The sequence below is a fragment of the Camelina sativa genome, chromosome 14, assembly GCF_030686135.1.
Source record: "Camelina sativa cultivar CO46 ecotype springtype chromosome 14, ASM3068613v1".
NCBI lineage: Eukaryota > Viridiplantae > Streptophyta > Magnoliopsida > Brassicales > Brassicaceae > Camelina > Camelina sativa.
Window position 1 is genome coordinate 11856680 of NC_141893.1, and position 18714 is coordinate 11875393.

The 18714-nt window shown below is 35.8% G+C and overlaps 2 protein-coding genes across 2 annotated transcripts; one reads left to right on the forward strand and one right to left on the reverse strand.

The window, feature by feature from the left end:
• The first annotated feature begins 371 nt into the window (after positions 1-371).
• LOC104741279 (glutamine--tRNA ligase, cytoplasmic) lies at positions 372-5987 on the forward strand. Its single transcript, XM_010462091.3, has 22 exons — positions 372-941; positions 1226-1276; positions 1389-1460; positions 1583-1682; positions 1853-1948; positions 2072-2133; positions 2222-2329; positions 2407-2499; positions 2772-2924; positions 3028-3083; positions 3198-3288; positions 3364-3450; positions 3580-3777; positions 3863-3961; positions 4136-4267; positions 4364-4500; positions 4588-4783; positions 4874-4974; positions 5064-5169; positions 5243-5332; positions 5411-5543; positions 5635-5987. The coding sequence occupies exons 1-22, from the start codon at positions 810-812 to the stop codon at positions 5727-5729; spliced, it is 2388 nt and encodes a 795-aa protein (XP_010460393.2). The 5' UTR covers positions 372-809; the 3' UTR covers positions 5730-5987.
• A 2718-nt stretch (positions 5988-8705) lies between these two features.
• Positions 8706-10175, reverse strand: LOC104741280 (transcription factor MYB62-like). The gene is made up of 3 exons (XM_087483110.1): positions 9825-10175; positions 9577-9706; positions 8706-9483 (listed from the first exon to the last, which is right to left on the reverse strand). Exons 1-3 carry the CDS (start codon positions 9967-9969, stop codon positions 8904-8906), a joined length of 855 nt encoding a protein of 284 aa, XP_087339236.1. The 5' UTR covers positions 9970-10175; the 3' UTR covers positions 8706-8903.
• Between the last annotated feature and the right edge of the window lie 8539 nt (positions 10176-18714).

An 18714-nucleotide genomic window follows, 5' to 3' on the forward strand; every position in this document is an offset into this window, starting at 1 on the left:
TTTATCTCCTTGGCTGTACAGAATTTGATATTTTAGCTGTAGAGAATTTGGCTGTTATTTTTATTATTATTATAAATATTAATAATAAATATATATTATGTCAGAAATTAATTTAATAAAATTTTAATGATAAAATAAATTTTATTAATGATAAATTAAAATTTTAAAAATATAAATCAATCAAATATGAAATTTTGATTGAAAACTAATTAAAAACAAACAACTATAAGAATAAGAAATAAATAATTGAAGTTGTAGTATTATTAGTGATGATGTATTTTGATTGAAAACTAATTAAAAACAAACACTAATTAATGCATTGTTTGAATATCATTTTCTTATTAATAATGTATTTCATAAGAAAAAGAAGTGATTTTTAAAACTTTAAAAAAATTAAAAGCCAAAAAAGCCTTATTGGCAAAAAATTGACTGTTAAGGCTTTAAACATTTTTAAAGTCTTAAAAGTTGGTCAGCCTATATTAAGCCAGCTTCGGTTTATAGTAAACCAAAAGAACCAATTAAATTCGTTCTGGTTTAGATATATAGTATTTCCATTACTTTGGTTACATCTGGTTAATATCTCCTTATATTAAGCCAGCTTCGGTTAAGAGTAAACCCAAAGAACCGATTTAAATTCGATCTGGTTTAGATATATTAGTATGTCCATTAAGTTGGTTACATCTGGTTAAATGTAAAACCGTAGAAGTAATCATCGTCCCTCCTGAGTCCTCACACACACACACACCATTAAACCCTAAAGAGGTCTCTCATCATATCTCATTTCTGTTAATTTTGTCAGTTTCGGCGCCATGGTTCTCAAAGACGATAACTCCGAGAAATCTCTCGAGCTCTTCCTTAGCATTGGTTTGGACGAGCGAACGGCGCGCAATACCATCAATAACAACAAGGTCACCGCCAATCTCACCGCCGTTATATACGAGGTGTGTCCTCTCTTTCTCTTCCCCTCCTCCTTTGTGTTCGCTATCGGCTCTGATTGTATCTGATGAAATTGGAAGGATTGATTTTTCATTTTCGTTTGGGAAAGTTTTGAATTCTGTCAATCTGTTGACTAAATCCAAATTTTGTATGTAATCTCAATTCGTAATGTTTTGTTTGATGATTTTGACTCCGTTGCATGTATGATTTTGTTCATAATTTCATCTGTTGCCTTTTCAATTGGATGATTGAGACAATATTTTCATGACCCTTGTCTTCTGTGTACTAGGCTGCTGTCACTGATGGGTGCGATCGAACTACTGGGAATCTTTTGTACTCGGTGAGATATACTTCTAACTAAACCTAAATGGCCTTGAGATTTTTTTTTTGTCGATGCTTATAAGAAACTTATTGAGGTTTTGTATTTTCCTTGGAATTATGTGTAACAATAGGTTGCTACTAAGTACCCTACAAATGCTCTTGTGCATCGTCCTACATTGCTCAAGTACATTGTTACCTCTAAGGTTAGTATATGGCTCCTTGAATTTTATCTGCCAGAGCTTCCCTTTCTTGGGTTAGGGCCTCTTTTGTCCATGGGAAACTAGCGGACGCTTGATTTAATTTTCTCTGATTGATGAATCTGCAGATTAAAACTCCAGCCCAGTTGGAAGCTGCGTTTGCTTTTTTTGCCAATACCGGCCCTGAAGACTTCAAGCTAAATGAATTTGAGGAGGCATGTGGTGTTGGTAAGAACTTTTGTGTTTGCTGTTATGATCATTGATTAGATTTCTTTCTTTAATGCCAAGGTGTGTAGGCTATGTGTTGTTCTTTTTTAATCCAATGCTTTGAGGTTACAATTTTTTGTGTCTTTCCATGAATTTGGGAATGAAATCTTTATTTTATCGCGTTGGAACAGGGATTGAAGTTTCCCCAGAAGATATTGAGAAAGCAGTTAAAGAGATTTTTGAAGAGAATAAGAAAACAATATTGGAGCAGCGCTACCGAACTAATGGTTAGTAATTTCTCTACACCTCACTGTCTAAGGCATTCGGTTCATTTGAGGCATATCTACCGTTGCTTTGATTCTCTATAATTTTTCACACGCTTGGTTGAATGGCGTATGTATGTTATGTAGTGGGTGAATTATTTGGGCATGTCCGGAAAAGTTTGCCATGGGCGGATCCTAAGATTGTAAAGGTGCGTTAACTTTTTCAGCACCCTGACTTCTTTTGAAGCCACAAACAATATTGTAGTTTTCTTATCCACTCTTATGTGTCTGCTATAGAAACTTATAGATGATAAGATGTATGAATTGCTTGGTGAGAAAACCGCAGCTGATAATGAAAAACCTACAAAAAAGAAGGAGAAGAAGGAGAAGCCTGCCAAAAATGAGGTGATTAGAGGTTTCATTTGAATGTGTTTCTGTTGTGTATATTGTGATTTTAATTCTTCATTGTGGCTTATCTTTAGGAAAAGAAAGCTGTTGTGGAAGCTACCCCAGAGCCATCTGAAGAGGAGCTTAATCCTTATTCTATATTCCCTCAGCCAGAGCAAAATAATATGGTAACATCTGCTTTTAGTTTATTTATGCTCATTTATTGTACTGGATTTTCAGTTTCACGTTCTACACATCTGGAACTTCTTCCATTGATAATCATATATCCGGGTTGATTCAGTCATACAATACTAGAATACGTATGACGTGTATTGCGTGCCTTTCTTTGTGGTGATCTGGAACAAACTTCTTATAACATGTTTGACCTTAAGTTATTCTTTTCATGGGTGCATTTATAGCTAGCGTTTGTGATGTAACATATGCTTATTTATCTTCTCAGGTTCATACAGAAGTGTTTTTCAGTGGTGGCTCTGTGCTCAGATGTAGCAATTCAAAAGAAGTTCTTGACAAACATCTCAAGGTGACTGGGGGAAAAGTTTATACTCGTTTCCCCCCTGAACCAAATGGTTATCTACATATTGGACATGCCAAGGTAAAATTATACATGATATGAGGTTTTTGGGATATTTTGCATGATGGTGTATAATTGGTAGGGGCTACGATTTTATGTTCATTTCATTTGCTTGTACTTTCAGGCTATGTTTGTTGATTTTGGCCTTGCAAAGGAGCGAGGGGGCTGCTGTTACCTAAGGTAAAAATTCTTGTTTGCGTTTACTTGAGTTTCTTACATCTTTGCTTTTCTATAACAATCCTTGGTTCTTCTATGAGGACAATGCTCAGAATTCCTTGTAAATCTGGTTTTCAGGTATGATGATACAAATCCTGAGGCAGAGAAGGAAGAGTATATTAATCACATTGAAGAAATTGTCAAGTGGATGGGTTGGGAACCCTTCAAGGTATTGTCAAGTATTTTGCACTGATAGCTCATTGTTATTAGTATTTGTTTGACCTTTTCCATTGTTTGTTTCTAGATTACATACACCAGTGATTATTTCCAAGAACTGTATGATTTGGCAGTGGAGTTGATTCGGAGAGGTCATGCTTATGTTGATCATCAGGTCAAACAATTTAAACTCTGTTATATGGATTCCTGTTTCGTTTCCAATTCATTGTGATTCTTTTGCTCTAGTAATGCAACTTATTCCACTCATTCAACTTATCCTGTCAAATCGTTTTCATACTTTCAGACTGGCGAGGAGATAAAAGAGTACAGAGAGAAGAAAATGAACAGCCCCTGGAGGGACAGGCCTGTTGAAGAATCTCTAAAACTTTTTGACGAAATGAGACGAGGAATGATTGAGGAGGGGAAGGCAACACTAAGAATGAAGCAAGATATGCAGAGTGATAATTTTAATATGTATGACCTTATTGCCTATCGAATAAAGGCAAGTGAAACTAAAATCATCTTTGGTTACATACAAGAGGCTCGCTCCCGTCTTTTGCTGTCTAACTTGTTTATATGCTTTGCAGTTCACACCTCATCCTAAGGCTGGTGACAAATGGTGTATCTATCCGAGCTATGATTATGCCCACTGCACTGTTGATTCTCTTGAGAATATAACGCATTCGGTATGTCCCTTTCTTGGTCTTTCGGCTATTTGCAGCATGAATTTGTATCATTGACGGCTGCATTTTGTGACCCACTATTTTACTTTCAGTATTAGAATATCCCTTCTGTATCAAAAGCATCTGTTTAAAACTATCTTTGTGGTTTGACCTTTTCTTTTATCTGCACAATTGTAGCTCTGTACTCTTGAATTTGAGACCCGGCGTGCTTCATACTACTGGCTATTGCATTCCCTGGATCTCTACATGCCATATGTGTGGGAATATTCTCGGCTGAATGTCACAAACACTGTAATGTCCAAGCGTAAGGTTCGTAAAATGCTCAACTTGCCTGTGAACAATTAAAGAAATTTTATGCTGAGATTCATGGTGGTTGTATCATTTTTCCTTTTTTATTTGCTGCAGTTGAATTATATCGTGACAAACAAGTATGTTGATGGTTGGGATGATCCCCGTCTTTTGACACTTGCTGGTTTGAGGCGGAGGGGTGTGACTTCAACTGCGATTAATGCATTTGTACGAGGAATTGGAATTACCAGAAGGTATGCTATATATCTGAATTTACTTGATACTGCTTGGCTTATGTCAAATATCTTTGTTAAATTTGTTCTATTGTTTCTATGTTTAAGTGATGGTAGCATGATACATGTGAGTCGTCTTGAGCATCATATTAGAGAGGAGTTGAATAAAACAGCTCCTCGCACTATGGTGGTGCTTAATCCTCTTAAGGTTGTCATCACCAATTTGGAATCAGACACGGTTATGGAGCTTGATGCCAAAAGGTGGCCTGATGATCAGAACGATGATCCCTCGGCATTCTACAAGGTAAACTGTGTTACACATAGACTAGATTTCTACACACAATGGAATATCTTTCTGTTTTCTTGATCTTGTTTCCTTGGGTTGATGATCTAGGTTCCGTTCTCTAGAGTTATATACATAGACCAATCTGACTTCCGAATGAAGGATTCAAAAGATTATTATGGGCTCGCCCCTGGTAAATCTGTATTGCTAAGGTATAGAAAGGGATACTATTCTTCATTATTACTACTTTTTCTTTGAATATGATTCATTTGTGACTAAATGTGTTTCCTGCTGTTTGCAGATACGCTTTCCCAATTAAGTGCACCGATGTTGTCTTTGCTGATGACAATGAAACAGTTCGTGAGATTCATGCGGAATATGACCCAGAGAAAAAGTCAAAGCCAAAGGTTCTTTTCTTTAGCCATCTTTATAATTTCTGCAATTCTGTGGCTCTTCCTAACGGTTACTTTTGATCTCTAGGGGGTTCTGCAATGGGTAAGTGAATCTTCCCCAGGAAAAGAGCCCATAAAGGTTGAGGTCCGATTATTTGAGAAACTCTTCAACTCCGAGGTATATATATTGTTCTCTAGCTTCTGTTATAGTTACAAAGATTGTTCCCTAAAGCTAAATTGTATCTAATAATAACAGAACCCTGCTGAACTAAATGACGATTGGCTCACTGACATTAACCCAAACTCCAAAGTGGTAGTTTCTGGTGCCTATGCTGTGTCAACCCTTAAAGATGCTGCGGTCGGAGACAGATTCCAATTCGAGAGGCTAGGTATTTTTAGTTTCAAGATCATAAAAATTGCTTGCAATTCTAGATGAAGAGACGCGATAGAGATTTTTAACCATAACTTGTGATGCATTAGGTTATTTTACGGTGGACAAGGATTCTGAGCCAGGAAAGCTTGTGTTTAACCGGACGGTCACACTCAGGGACAGCTACGGTAAAGGTGGAAAGTAAAACACTCCACCCATATTAACGCTGTGTTGGTCAAAACTCCCCCAAAAAGGCGTTTTCTAACAAAACAGTACATGAAATGGTTTGGTTTGATACGCACATTGTGCAACAGTTAGTTTTTTTCTTCTTCTTGAATGGTCAAAAACAATACAATTCCATGTTGTTATCTTTTGAAAGATTTTATCTTCAGATTACAGATGTCATACTAGTGTGCCAGATGATATTTTATTATTAGCGTGTTTTTATGAATTGTACTGAAAATCGGAAAAGCACTGCTTTGATGGGATTGTGATCAGTTTCAACGTGCACTGCTTCTCAATCTCCCACACATCATCTATTCGTTATCCTCTTCACCACACTAGTGGATTCATTCCTATGGAAGCACATTTTTTTAACTACGTTTGAATAATAATAATACACAAAGAATCATAAAGTTGTAAAGGAAGAAGATGGAATATTAGGGGTTAAGGAATAAGGTGCTTTTACGATAAGGACGATATTGATAAAACTTTAGGGTGTATACAATATTAGTTGATTAGAATGTTTCATCAATTTTTTTTTTTGGTATATCGAATGTGTTGGACAATTGTTTTGCTGGATGACGCCAATTCCAGCATGGACTATGTCTGTCTACATGTGATTGTGAAGATAGATACACATACGTACACGAATACTAGTGAAGTTTTGTTTTTATGTTTGATTTAAGCTTTGTTTTATTTACTATTGGATATGCTTACCGAACAGGATGTAGAAACCATTACCACACCAAACCAAAATCTTAATATAGGAAACTCACTTTCTCTTATAAAACAAGCATGTGTAAAACGTTTTTTACTCATGACCTGCAAGGTTTATTTACTTTTGAAAATAACAAGTCTTGTTCGTTTACTTTTTTTACTTTCCTAAATGAAACTAACAAGTCTTGTTTATTTACTTTTTTTTTTTTTTTTTTTTTTTTCTGAAATCATGTGTTCTATTATCAAAAAAAAAAAAAAAAAAAAACATGTGTACGTCCGATTTTAAAAATGATAGCTGGAGTATATTGAAATCCTCGGTTAGGTGATTATGGGTTTTACTGGAGGTGTGACTGAGTGATTTGTGCCAAAACTTTACTGTTTCTTGAACCACATTTTTGAGTCAGGTGTTTGGTGCATGCATGTTGATAATTACAACGTCATTCGTTGGTCAATAAATTTGACTGATTACTAATTTACTATTCTAATAATATCTACCAATAAAAAAAACATACGACTCTCCAACAACATTATTGAACAACTTATATAATTTGACCATCTAACAGTTTATGGCCAATTAAAGACAATTCTTGGGTTCACCCCTAACAGTGAAGATGATATACAATCGCCAATTAATTTCTCAAATTTCCATTTTTGTTGGGTTGCCCGGAATAACCGGTCGTCATTTTGTACTGGACTTATACAAGGGGTGAAGATGATATACAATCGATACACGTGTAAACCGATTGACAAATTAAACGACCCTTAACCGATTTTCTCACCTTTGTCGTGTAAAAGATAAATTATAGAGAGAGGTAGCTTTGGGGTCGTTGTTGCTCTAAGGAGGTTGCCGGAAGACAAAAAAAAATAACCAAAATGCAATTTTCGAGTTAATCATAATAGAAGAGATGGTTCACAAGAAAAGGTTATTGTTAAAGAGAGAAAAAAAAAAAAAAAAAACAAGATTTAGATTTATAGAAAATTGACCCCATTCTCCATGCATGTATATATATATGGTTCCAAATTCCGATTATTTTCTTTTATGAGTAGCTTTATCTCCTATTTAATCTGATACACAAATGTGATCCATAGATAAACTTGAATTATTGGAGATGAGAAGGAGACAAAGCATGCAAAGACTTTCATCTCCAAAAAAAAGGTTTTTTAATAAATGTATTATGTATATATGTACTCTTCTCTTCTTGACCTCTAAAATGATTAAAAAGTTTATTGCAACTTTATAATGCCGCGGCCGCCCGTTGGGTCCAATCACTCGAAAGCTCCCATGAAATGACTTCCAAATGTGTACGTATATATATAATTAATTTGGAGGTAATGAGGAAGAAGTTACCTTTATAAAAGAATGAAAGATTACATGAACACTTCATAAGTGAAAAACTGAAAATAAAAGCTATCTCTCTCAATCATCTTAAAGCTCTTGTGGGACTAGATATGTTCAACTAATTTTGTATTTATTATCATTTTTGAAGCCACATATATGATTATTTTTCGTGGTGGACAAACTCCTCTTATGTGTAAATGGCTAAAATGCAGTCAATTTTTATATGTCTGATGTTTCATATCAAATTTAATGAGATTTAATCTAACTCTTAAGCTAAACAACATATGGAGTTACAGAAGGTCAATATGGAGTTACTAAACTAAACCTAACTTCTCTTGTTTTTTGGTCGAGGCATACAAAAGTAGAGGAGGAGAAAATATAACAGAGTTACGAGTGTCTTTAGTTTCAGTATATAATACTTTAATTTACGTGGTTCCTAGAAGTACGTACCAAAGGATTATAAGTTTTATATATCATTTTAGATTCAATTGTTGTCGGAAGAAAATGTTGAGCTAAACAATTAGAGCACAAGATTAAACGTAGAATATTCTTTTAAACGAACTAATCATATAATAATGCCAAACGAACATTCACTTACTTAACATGCACACGTCTAATTTTCTAAAGAGATACACCTATCAATCGTTTTCTAGAACCTTGACTAGCTTGGATTTAACATCGTATATATGAATCCCTTGATTTTGGATTCTTTCACATATGTAGAAGAGAGATTAGATTTGGTCTCCTTCAGAAGATCCCAACTAACAAAATGGAGATCAATTTATAATATTCAAAGATTAGGATTTTTAGGGGGAGACGATACTATTCTTTGAGTTGCCACTTCCTCATATTAGATTATTAGTCAAATGTAAATTTCTTGAAAATTTTATTTTACGTTACTTACGTATAAAATTAGTGTTTTAACTTTATTTCCATTATATCAATTCAGAATATGCGAACACATCATATCAATTCAGAATATACGAACACATAATATCAATCCAAAACAAATAAAATATAGCTAAGAGAAGCAAATATAAACTCCTCTAAGTTGTATCTAGCTTGTAAAGAACATACACCAGGATGTGTGGGCTCTACGACTTAATTAAAGTGTGCGTACTCCTTAAACTGCCAAATGTCATCCATGTTCCACATTGGATCTTGTGTCACATCATCCTCGTACGTAGAATCAGCCACGTGACAATCTTGCAATGCTGAAATGTCTGAATTGCCCATTGTGGCCACCATGTACTCCTCCTCTAGGCAAGGGAAGGAGCTGTAATCTTCACTCACACATTGACTACTACTACTCCCTCGTGATCCGTCCAAGTAGAATGAACATGTGGTTTCAATATCAGACGACTCCATGAATTGTGAAATTTTCTTGAGATCTACCGACATAGAAGTGGAAAAATCCATGTTGGAATAGTCTGGAGAGAAATTGTTGTCTTGTAAAACCGGTCCAAGTAAATCAGGAGGAGTAGCTTTAGTGTTGGTGTTTGAATTATCTTTCATCTTGTGGATCAATCTTGGAACCCAAAAGCTACGGACAACTTCCAAGAACTTGTGGCTATTGGAATCGATGTTGAGCTGGCGTGCTTGTTTCTGAACTCTTGTTCTCCAATAGTTTTTTATATCGTTGTCTGTTCTTCCGGGTAAATACTTCGCAATTTTCGACCACCTACGTAAACATGTTACACGTAAGATTATTAAAAGAAGTATATATAAAAGCCAAAGAGAGCAAATTAAGTACATATTAAAGTAATTAACGTACCTATTACCCCATTTAGAGTGGAGCTCGAGGATTAAGAGTTGTTCTTGAGGAGTGAGATTCCCACGCTTTATGTCGGGTTTAAGGTAATTCAACCATCGTAATCTACAACTTTTTCCTGTTCTCTTTAGCCCTGTTTTTTTTTTTTTTTTTTTTTTTTGGAGAAATTAAAAGTTCAAATTAAACACACTAGCTTTTCAGCACTTGCATTTTCTTTTAAAGCATGGAAACGTAAAAGAAAAGAATAGTACCAGAAGATTTAGCGAGCAGGTTCCATCGGCCTTCACCGTTATGGGAAATGTAATTGGTGAGAAGAGTGTCTTCTTCAAGCGTCCAAGGTCCTTTCCTCTGCTCTGCACCCTCTTCATTTCCATTACACCTCATTATATTTGACATATTTGTTTCCCTTTTTAATTAAATATTTCAGTTTTTAAGGTTTGTTGTGGGTATATATGGGGTGGGGTGAGAGATAAAAGAGAAAAAGAGAGAGGCTTTTGTGATTTGAGAAGTGAAAGTGAATTCAATGGTGGTAGGGAATTTATAGACTCGTGATATTGGATAATGTTCGTACTTTCTTTTATAACATAGCTCAGAGATGCCACACACCCAAGTTAAACCAAATATTAATTTTTTATAATTCACCCACTAGATTGCTATAGTACTGTTGGCGCATTTGGAATTGTTAAACATTAACATGGCATCTTTTATTTTGTTTTTATTTTTACTATATTTTATGTTTTCCAATACAATCATTTTCATTTGAACGATTTTATATACATATACTAATACTAAAAATATTTTTCATTGAGACAGGGAGGACGTGTTTTAGGACTAGTCAGTATCTACCCTTGAATGTTATGGGTTTAATGTTAGTGTTCTCAGCCTTACAATACAATGTCAAATATATTTTCTTGTCAAAACGTTTGTCAAATAAAAAAATATCTTGTTATTAGTAAAAGTAAAATAGAAAAATGCTGAAGTAAAAATATATGAAACGTAATCTACTAATCGACGTTTTGAAACTACATAAATAAAGGATACAGGCAACTTGTAAAAGGTACACAAGCATTTAAGTTGGACGTATGGAAAATCAATCAAATCTAGGCACCAGTGGAACTCTTAGCTAATAGCTTCATATGCGAAGTCACCGTCTCGGATTAAGATACTCTGAAACAATACGTGTCATTCTTTGGAACTACTCAAATTCTTGATAATGTGAGAAGCATATAAATCAACTCGTTCACATATAAATCAATTCGTTTAAAAAAAAAAAATAAACATCTCAATAGCACAATCTCTATTTCAAGATAAGCTTAGTGGGGCAAAACACAAGTGAAAAGATAGAAAGAAACACATGGAAAGAAGAAAGGAACAACATGGGTGGAGACAGCATTACTAAATTAAGATTTCTTGATATAGAAAGTTATTAGTGGTAAATCGTGCCTATCAGTTTCTTTTTCTGGAAACCCTTAGGTGGTTTGATTGAATGATATAATCTAAAGTTGGAATTACGATGGTGTTGTTACGCCGACTCAATTGTGTATTCAGAGCCGATGTCGACATGTTGATTTAAATTTTCTTGCAGACAACTAAGCTTTAAGACCATATTATCCAGCAATAATGATAATTTTCTAATCGGATCATGAATTGGTTAACAAAGAATCATATCTAGGAGACTAGGACTAGGGAATACTTGGCTCAGTGAGGAACTGAGGATTTTGCTCCAAGTTGATCTTTCAATTAACTTTTTTTTTTTTTTTTTCATTATTATGTTTCAATGCTTCTATGCTACTTCTATTATTCCCCGTTTTTTTTTTACATTGGCTGAAAACAAAGTGGGCTAAAAAAGGCACGCAAACATTTTGTAATTTCTTCTGCATTTGTATTAGTAACCTAGGCCCATTTAATTGTTTAACCAATTAATTTATTTCATTATCTAAACGTATGTATTTTTGTGATGATTATTGCAAGTTGGTGAATTTATATGAAATTAGATTACTTTAAAGTTAACATCAATTTTTTTATTGATCCCTATAACGTTTACACGATAAATTATTCAAAATACCATATGTTATTTTCCCCCCCAAAATACCATATGTTGTTTTTAAAATATCTCAAAAACATTTATTTTCTATAAAAAAAACCACAAACATAAATTGATTTCAAGAGTGTAGAATTTAAATTTTTGGAGTTTGGGTTAACTATATTAGATTTAGGATACAGTTTCAAAAGTTGCAAGTAGTTTTATGGAATTTATGGAAAAGTATATTTTGCATGGTATTTTACTATTTTTAGAAAATAAATTTTATAATAATTTCTTTGTAAAAAATCATTTAAATGGTAATTATGAGATTTTTTACAAAAAATACTATTATAACTTTTTTTCTAATAATACCATTAAAATTTTATAATTGTTTTAAATAATTGATAACACATGTCAAGATTTAAATAAATAACGATATTAACGTGTCTTCGTTTTTATTTTGACTTGGGAAGCCCTAGATCCTCCGACACACGCCTTCAACAATCGAAAAAGTAACAATCTTCCTTGTTCATGTTTAAATATCCTTGAGTTTTTGGATTGAAGAAACTTATGATCCAGTTTGGTTCAAGTATAATCGGTAAGGTCTGTGTTGGTGATAATTAGATATATAATTAGGGATTCGATGGATTTGTATATACCACTATGATCTGATCATGTATGTTTAATTTTAGTAGATTCAACAAGTAATTGATAGAAACAAACAAGTAATGAACACTAAAGATATTTTTTCGTTCAAAAAAAAAAAAAAAAAAGGAACACTAAAGATATTTCTAATTAAATTGATTGACTCGCTTTAGAGTAAGTGTCAACCAAGTAGAGATACATATCACATATGAGCACTTTAACTTTAAGTTTTTTTTCTTCAAAATTGTTAATGGACCATTTGCATTTACCTACATGCTACCTTGCTTATGGGTAGAGACGGGCATGAATGATGCGCAAAGAACTTGGCATTATTAATCTCACAACGTAGTTTATGGCGACTTATGGGATTTTCTTCTAGCGAACTTTGACTAAGAAGGTGATTATGGACCCTCGGTTTGAATTCATGACCAAGCCACCTGATGATGGCAAAACCTTTGTTTACTATGGGCTCCTAGTTAGTGTTGGCTCTTGGGTATATGGCAATATCAAAGCCTTGCCAAAAGCAGAGCCGTGCCAAAGTATTTTGATGCCGTAGGCAAAAAATAATTGTTTAATATATCAATAATATATATAACAAATATTACTATTATATATATATATATATATATATATATATATATATTAGTGTTTAAATATTATAATAAATATATAAATTTTTAAGTAGAAGTTTAGTTCCATAAACAAAAGCAATTATCAACGAATAAGAAAAAAGTATGAAAAACAAATGAAATATAAATATTAGGTTGATATTTCATATAATATAGTTATAGTGATATACAAAATGTTTTCTCTAATATATAAAAAAAAAAAGAAAGTTGGATGAAGGTGAAGAAAGAAAGACACATTAGTATATAATGGTTTCAGATTTCTTGTACATAGAAATTTTCTATATTACACGTTATACTATTTACTTTGTATTAGTCTCTCTCTAACTTAACTAGCTAATTCAATATAATAATACATATCACGATATATAGCCTCCTAAAGTTTCCACAAAATATGATGTCGTAGGCGAGAGTTTCTTACCTCATAATGTAGGCACGGCTCTGGCCAAAAGCTGATTAAGAATTACAGTGCTAGTTCTTAGACTGTTCTCGAGGGGGTTTTCGATCTTCTTGCTCAATTGGAAAAGCAGGACGATAAGGGAGGAGTGGAGAAGATTGGTATGGTTGAGTTGCATGTTTTAGTTTTTCTTGCTAAAAGGTTAGGTCAAATGATGTCACTCATTCCCACCTTAACACTTTATAAATGTTCTTGAAAACCATGGAGCTCAGATGATTGAAATTCTTATGACACCCGTTCATGATAGGCTAGACGATTCACATGACAAGGTGAGGGTCTTGAAAACTGAAATGAATCATATTTCAAGTCGCTGTTCTTGGAGGTGCGTTGTTTCTTATCATATTTATCATGCATGTTGCCAGCAAATGCAGATCCTTAGTCAGGATCATGCCTTTTGCGATCATCCACCGCCCAGTCCACTATGAGAACTCACACCATTATCCGTACGTCCGTACACTAATCAAGATGGGCCGTCCGTACGGTTTGGAGGCTTAGCTAGTCCAGTCTATATAGAACAATCTCCAACGATCACCAATGCTTCGAGATCCTTCCATAGAGCCGTTGGTGAGAGTAAGAAGATGGGAAGCAAGTCAAACCAAGATCACATGTTAGCTTAAGGAGATGTCATTCTCATTATATGTAATTGTGCATAGCATCTTAGTAGAATATTCTGTATTGTAAATGTCTATATTTAGATTGTAACTAGGATCTAATTCAAGTAAGAAAATGAGATAATCTCTTTCTCCATTACACTCAAACACTCTCATATTTCTTCTACTCTCTTACTCTACTTTTTTTACTTTGTTCTACACTCTGTTTCAATCTCTGTTCAATCCTACACTCCTCACTAATCTCTTCATACTCTTTATCCTATTCAAATCTTACATGGTATCAGAGCAGGACATACCTTCTCTGTAGATCTCACACCCACCAAAACATTTCTGCCTCAAACTCTTCTCATTACCCGTTGGACAATCTACCTTATCAACGGTCAAATTATCATAGAGAGCACCAAAACTCTGATTGTTCCAGTTACTCTCAAAGGAGAGAACTACTTATTGTGGGCAAGATCCACAAAACAGTCCTATGTGGTCGAGGGCTTTGGTCCCATATCACCACAAGCGAAGCTCCAAAGAGCCAAACCGCTGAAGACGGCAAAGATCTTGTCACCAGTGGAGAAGACAAGTGGTTCCAAGAGGATCAAGGACTTCTTGCCATCATTCAAAACTCACTTGATGCTCCTATTCTTGAAGCATACTCCTACTGTGAAACCGCAAATGATCTATGGGACACACTTCAAAATGTTTTCGGGAATGTCACCAATGTAAACCAAATCTTTGAAATAAAGCAAGCCATCAACAATCTCAACCAAGAAGATATGGAGTTCACCAAACACTTTGGAAAGTTCAGATCTCTTTGGGCTGAACTAGAGATGCTTCGACCTGCAACCATCGATCCGACAATTTTAAACAAGAGGCGCAAACAAGACAAAGTATTCGGCCTACTCTTGACGTTAAAATCCTCCTACAACGATCTCATCAAGCATATCTTGAGATCGGATAAGCTCCCGAGTCTCGATGACGTAGTCGTGGAGGACCAAGAGCTCACCAAGCGAACATGATGGGAGAAGCAACGACCTCCACACCAAACAATCACACTCCGGAAGGTAAGGGAGCTGCCTTAACGGCGTCTTCAGAGCTAGAGAGGAAGTCGGACCTGGATGCACTCATCAAAGCCCTCAAAGAGGCATCCGATAATGCTTGTCTTGCCTTAAACTCTACTAAACCTCTTATTATTGATTCTGGAGCATCTCATCACATGATTAGTGACTCTAAGTTAATTAGTGAAATTAAACTAGCAAATGGAAATGTGATTATAGCTAATGGAGAAAAAGTTCCTGTTAAAGGCATTGGTAACCTGAAATTATTTGATAAAATTTCTAAAGCCTTTTACATGCCTAGCTTTACTTCAAATTTGTTATCAGTCAAGAGAGCTACTACTGATCTAAATTGTTATGCAATATTTGGCTCTACATTTTCAGAATATTGACAAAAGTAGAGTGCTTGGCCAAGGAGTCTCGAAAGATGACCTCTATGTGCTTTAGGATTCGAACCTAGCTACATCTTTATCTTCTTGTTTTAGTTCAACTATTGGTAGAGATAATAGTGCTATTTGGCATGCTAGACTAGGACATCCCCACTTTCGAGCTTTAGAACTTATGTTAACAAATATGTCTGTTAAAAATGATGAATGTGAAACTTGTATTCTTGGAAAACATTTCAGATCAGTGTTCCCTAAGTCTATGACTATTTATGATCATTGTTTTGATTTGGTTCATTCAGATGTGTGGACATCTCCTTGCTTATCTAGAGAAAATCAAAAATATTTTGTTACTTTTATTGATGAAAAGTCTAAATATACTTGGTTAACATTACTACCATCCAAGGATAGGGTTCTCGAAGCATTTATGAACTTTCAAAGTTATGTGAATAACCATTATAATGCCAAGATTAAAATTTTGAGATCAGATAATGGTGGGGAGTACACAAGCCATACATTCAAACAACATCTTGCACACCATGGCATTATTCATCAAACAAGCTGTCCCTACACACCAAAACAAAATGGTGTAGCTGAAAGAAAGAATAGACATCTCATGGAGGTTGCAAGGTCCATGATGTTCCACACATGTGTTCCCAAGCGTTTGTGGGGAGATGCTGTCCTTGTTGCTTGTTATCTCATCAATCGAACACATACAAAGATTCTCCATGACTCATCACCATTTGAGGTATTAAACCAAGAAAATCCTACACTTGATCACTTAAATGTATTTGGGTGTGTTTGCTATGTACGGAGACCAGGTGAACAGCGAGACAAACTCGACGCCAAAAGTGTTAAGATCATGTTCATTGGATACTCTACAACACAAAAAGGATACAAGTGCTATGAGCCGAATACAAAGAAAGTGTTAGTCTCCCGCGATTTCAAGTTCGTAGAGTCTCAGGGTTTTTATGAGGAGAAAAATTGGGTCAATCTTAAAGACTTGTCCAACTCACCATCTGATTGTGCAACAAACCTTCGCATCATCCTTGAGAGACTTGGTGTTGACAACTCTCGCATCACACCAAACCCCGACGAACCTTCCTCACCAGAAGCAGAGAAACAGGGAGTCCAGACACATATCCTGCATCAAGTATCGATGCACCTTCACAACCTGCAACTGATGCAGAGGTGTTAAACTCAGTCAATGTGAACATTGTCTCTGATGAAGAGGATGTTGTATGTCTCGACAATGAAGATGATAATGGTGAGGATGATCAAGAAGCTATTATACCATTACGAAGGAGTGAGCGACTCAAATATGTCCCCTCTTACTGGAAAAATCCGCGTATTTTCTACAACAATGTGGCGGTTGCTCATCCTATCCAAGCCGTATGCACTCTTGCACACTTTCCCTTACAACATGAAGTGTTCCTCGGTCAAATTGACAAACATGGGATCCCTCAAACCTATGACGAAGCCAAAGAACATAAAGAATGGCGTGATTCAGTTAGCGCCAAAAGACTGCAATGGAATCCAATCACACTTGGGATGAGTCTGATCTACCTAAGGGAAAGAAAGCTGTAACATCCAGATGGATCTTCACTATCAAGTACAAGAGTGACAGGGAGATTGAACGCTATAAAGCGCGGCTTGTGGCAAGAGGCTTCACCCAAACATAGGGGAGGACTACCTTGATACGTTTGCACCAGTAGCAAAACTTCACACGGTTCGGGTGGTCCTTTCTCTCGCAACAAACCTAAGCTAGGAATTGTGGCAAATGGACGTTAAGAATGTGTTCTTGCAGGGTGAGCTTGAAGATGAAGTCTATATGCGCCCTCCATCGGGCTTAGAAAACACCATTGGTCATGGCAAGGTTTTGAAACTCAACAAAGCGATTTACGGTCTGAAACAATCTCCAAGAGCGTGGTACCATAAGTTAAGCACCACATTACTTGAAAGAGGATTTCGAAAATCAGAGGCCGATCACACTCTCTTTACATTGCCAAGCAACAAAGGTGTCATAGTCATTCTCGTTTATGTAGATGATATTATCATCACAGGGAATGACAAGGTAGGAATTCAAGACACTAAAGATTTCCTCAAATCTGTTTTTGATATTAAAGACCTAGGAGAACTTAAATATTTTCTTGGAATTGAAGTATATAGATGTGATGAGCGATTGTTTTTATCACAAAGGAAATATGCCCTTGATCTTTTAAGTGAAGCAAGTAAACAAGTTTCAAAGGCAGTATCAACACCACTTGAGGAGAACTACAAGGCAGGAGGAAAGGGGGAGCTCGATGCAGCTCCATTCGAAGATGTCAAACAGTATCGGCGCTTAGTAGGTAAACTTATATACCTCACTATCACACGGTCTGACATCTGTTTTGCCGTGAATGTGAATCAGGCCAGCCAACACATGCAGAATCCAACCATACACCACTGGAACATGGTGAACCAAATACTCAAATACATCAAAGGCTCACTGGGACAAGGCATTTGGATGGGACACAATGATAGCACTGAGCTTGTGGGATATTGCGATGCCGATTATGCCGGAGACCGTGAAGACCATCACTCAACTACAGGCTACTGCACATTCCTAGGTGGCAACTTGATCACATGGAAGAGCAAGAAACAAAAAGTTGTATCACTATCAAGCGCTAAATCAGAATATAGAGCCATGAGGAAACTTACTACCGAATTAATGTGGCTCAAAGCTCTTCTAAAAGATCTTGGAGTTGAATCATCAAAGCCAATCACAATGCATTGTGATAATGAAGCCGCCATTCACATAGCAACAAACTCGGTATTCCATGAAATGACCAAGCACATCGAGGTTGATTGTCACAAAGTTCGAGAACAAATCAAACTCGGCGTTGTCCTCCTATGTCACACTGAAAGCTCCAAAAAGTTGGCTGATGTATTCACCAAAGCAGCCACTCCACAAGTATATGAGTATATTCACTCCAAACTTGGTCTTAAAGACCTTACTCGGCCATAAAGTCCCGATATGGCACCTACACTCTTTTTCCCTTATGTATAGTTTTTCCCAAGAGGTTTTCTACACTAAGGTTTTTAATGAGGTGGGTGTTCATGAGTTCAAGCTTGATCAATCCTCTTGATCAAGCTTGAGGGGGAGTATGAGAATTCAAACCATTATCCGTACGTCCGTACACTCATCGAGATGGGCCGTCCGTACGGTTTGGAGGCTTAGCTAGTCCAGTCCATATAGAACAATCTCGAACGATCACCAATGCTTCGAGATCCTTCCATAGAGTCGTTGGTGAGAATAAGCAAGTGGGAAGCAAGTCAAACCAAGATCACATGCTAGCTTAAGGAGATGT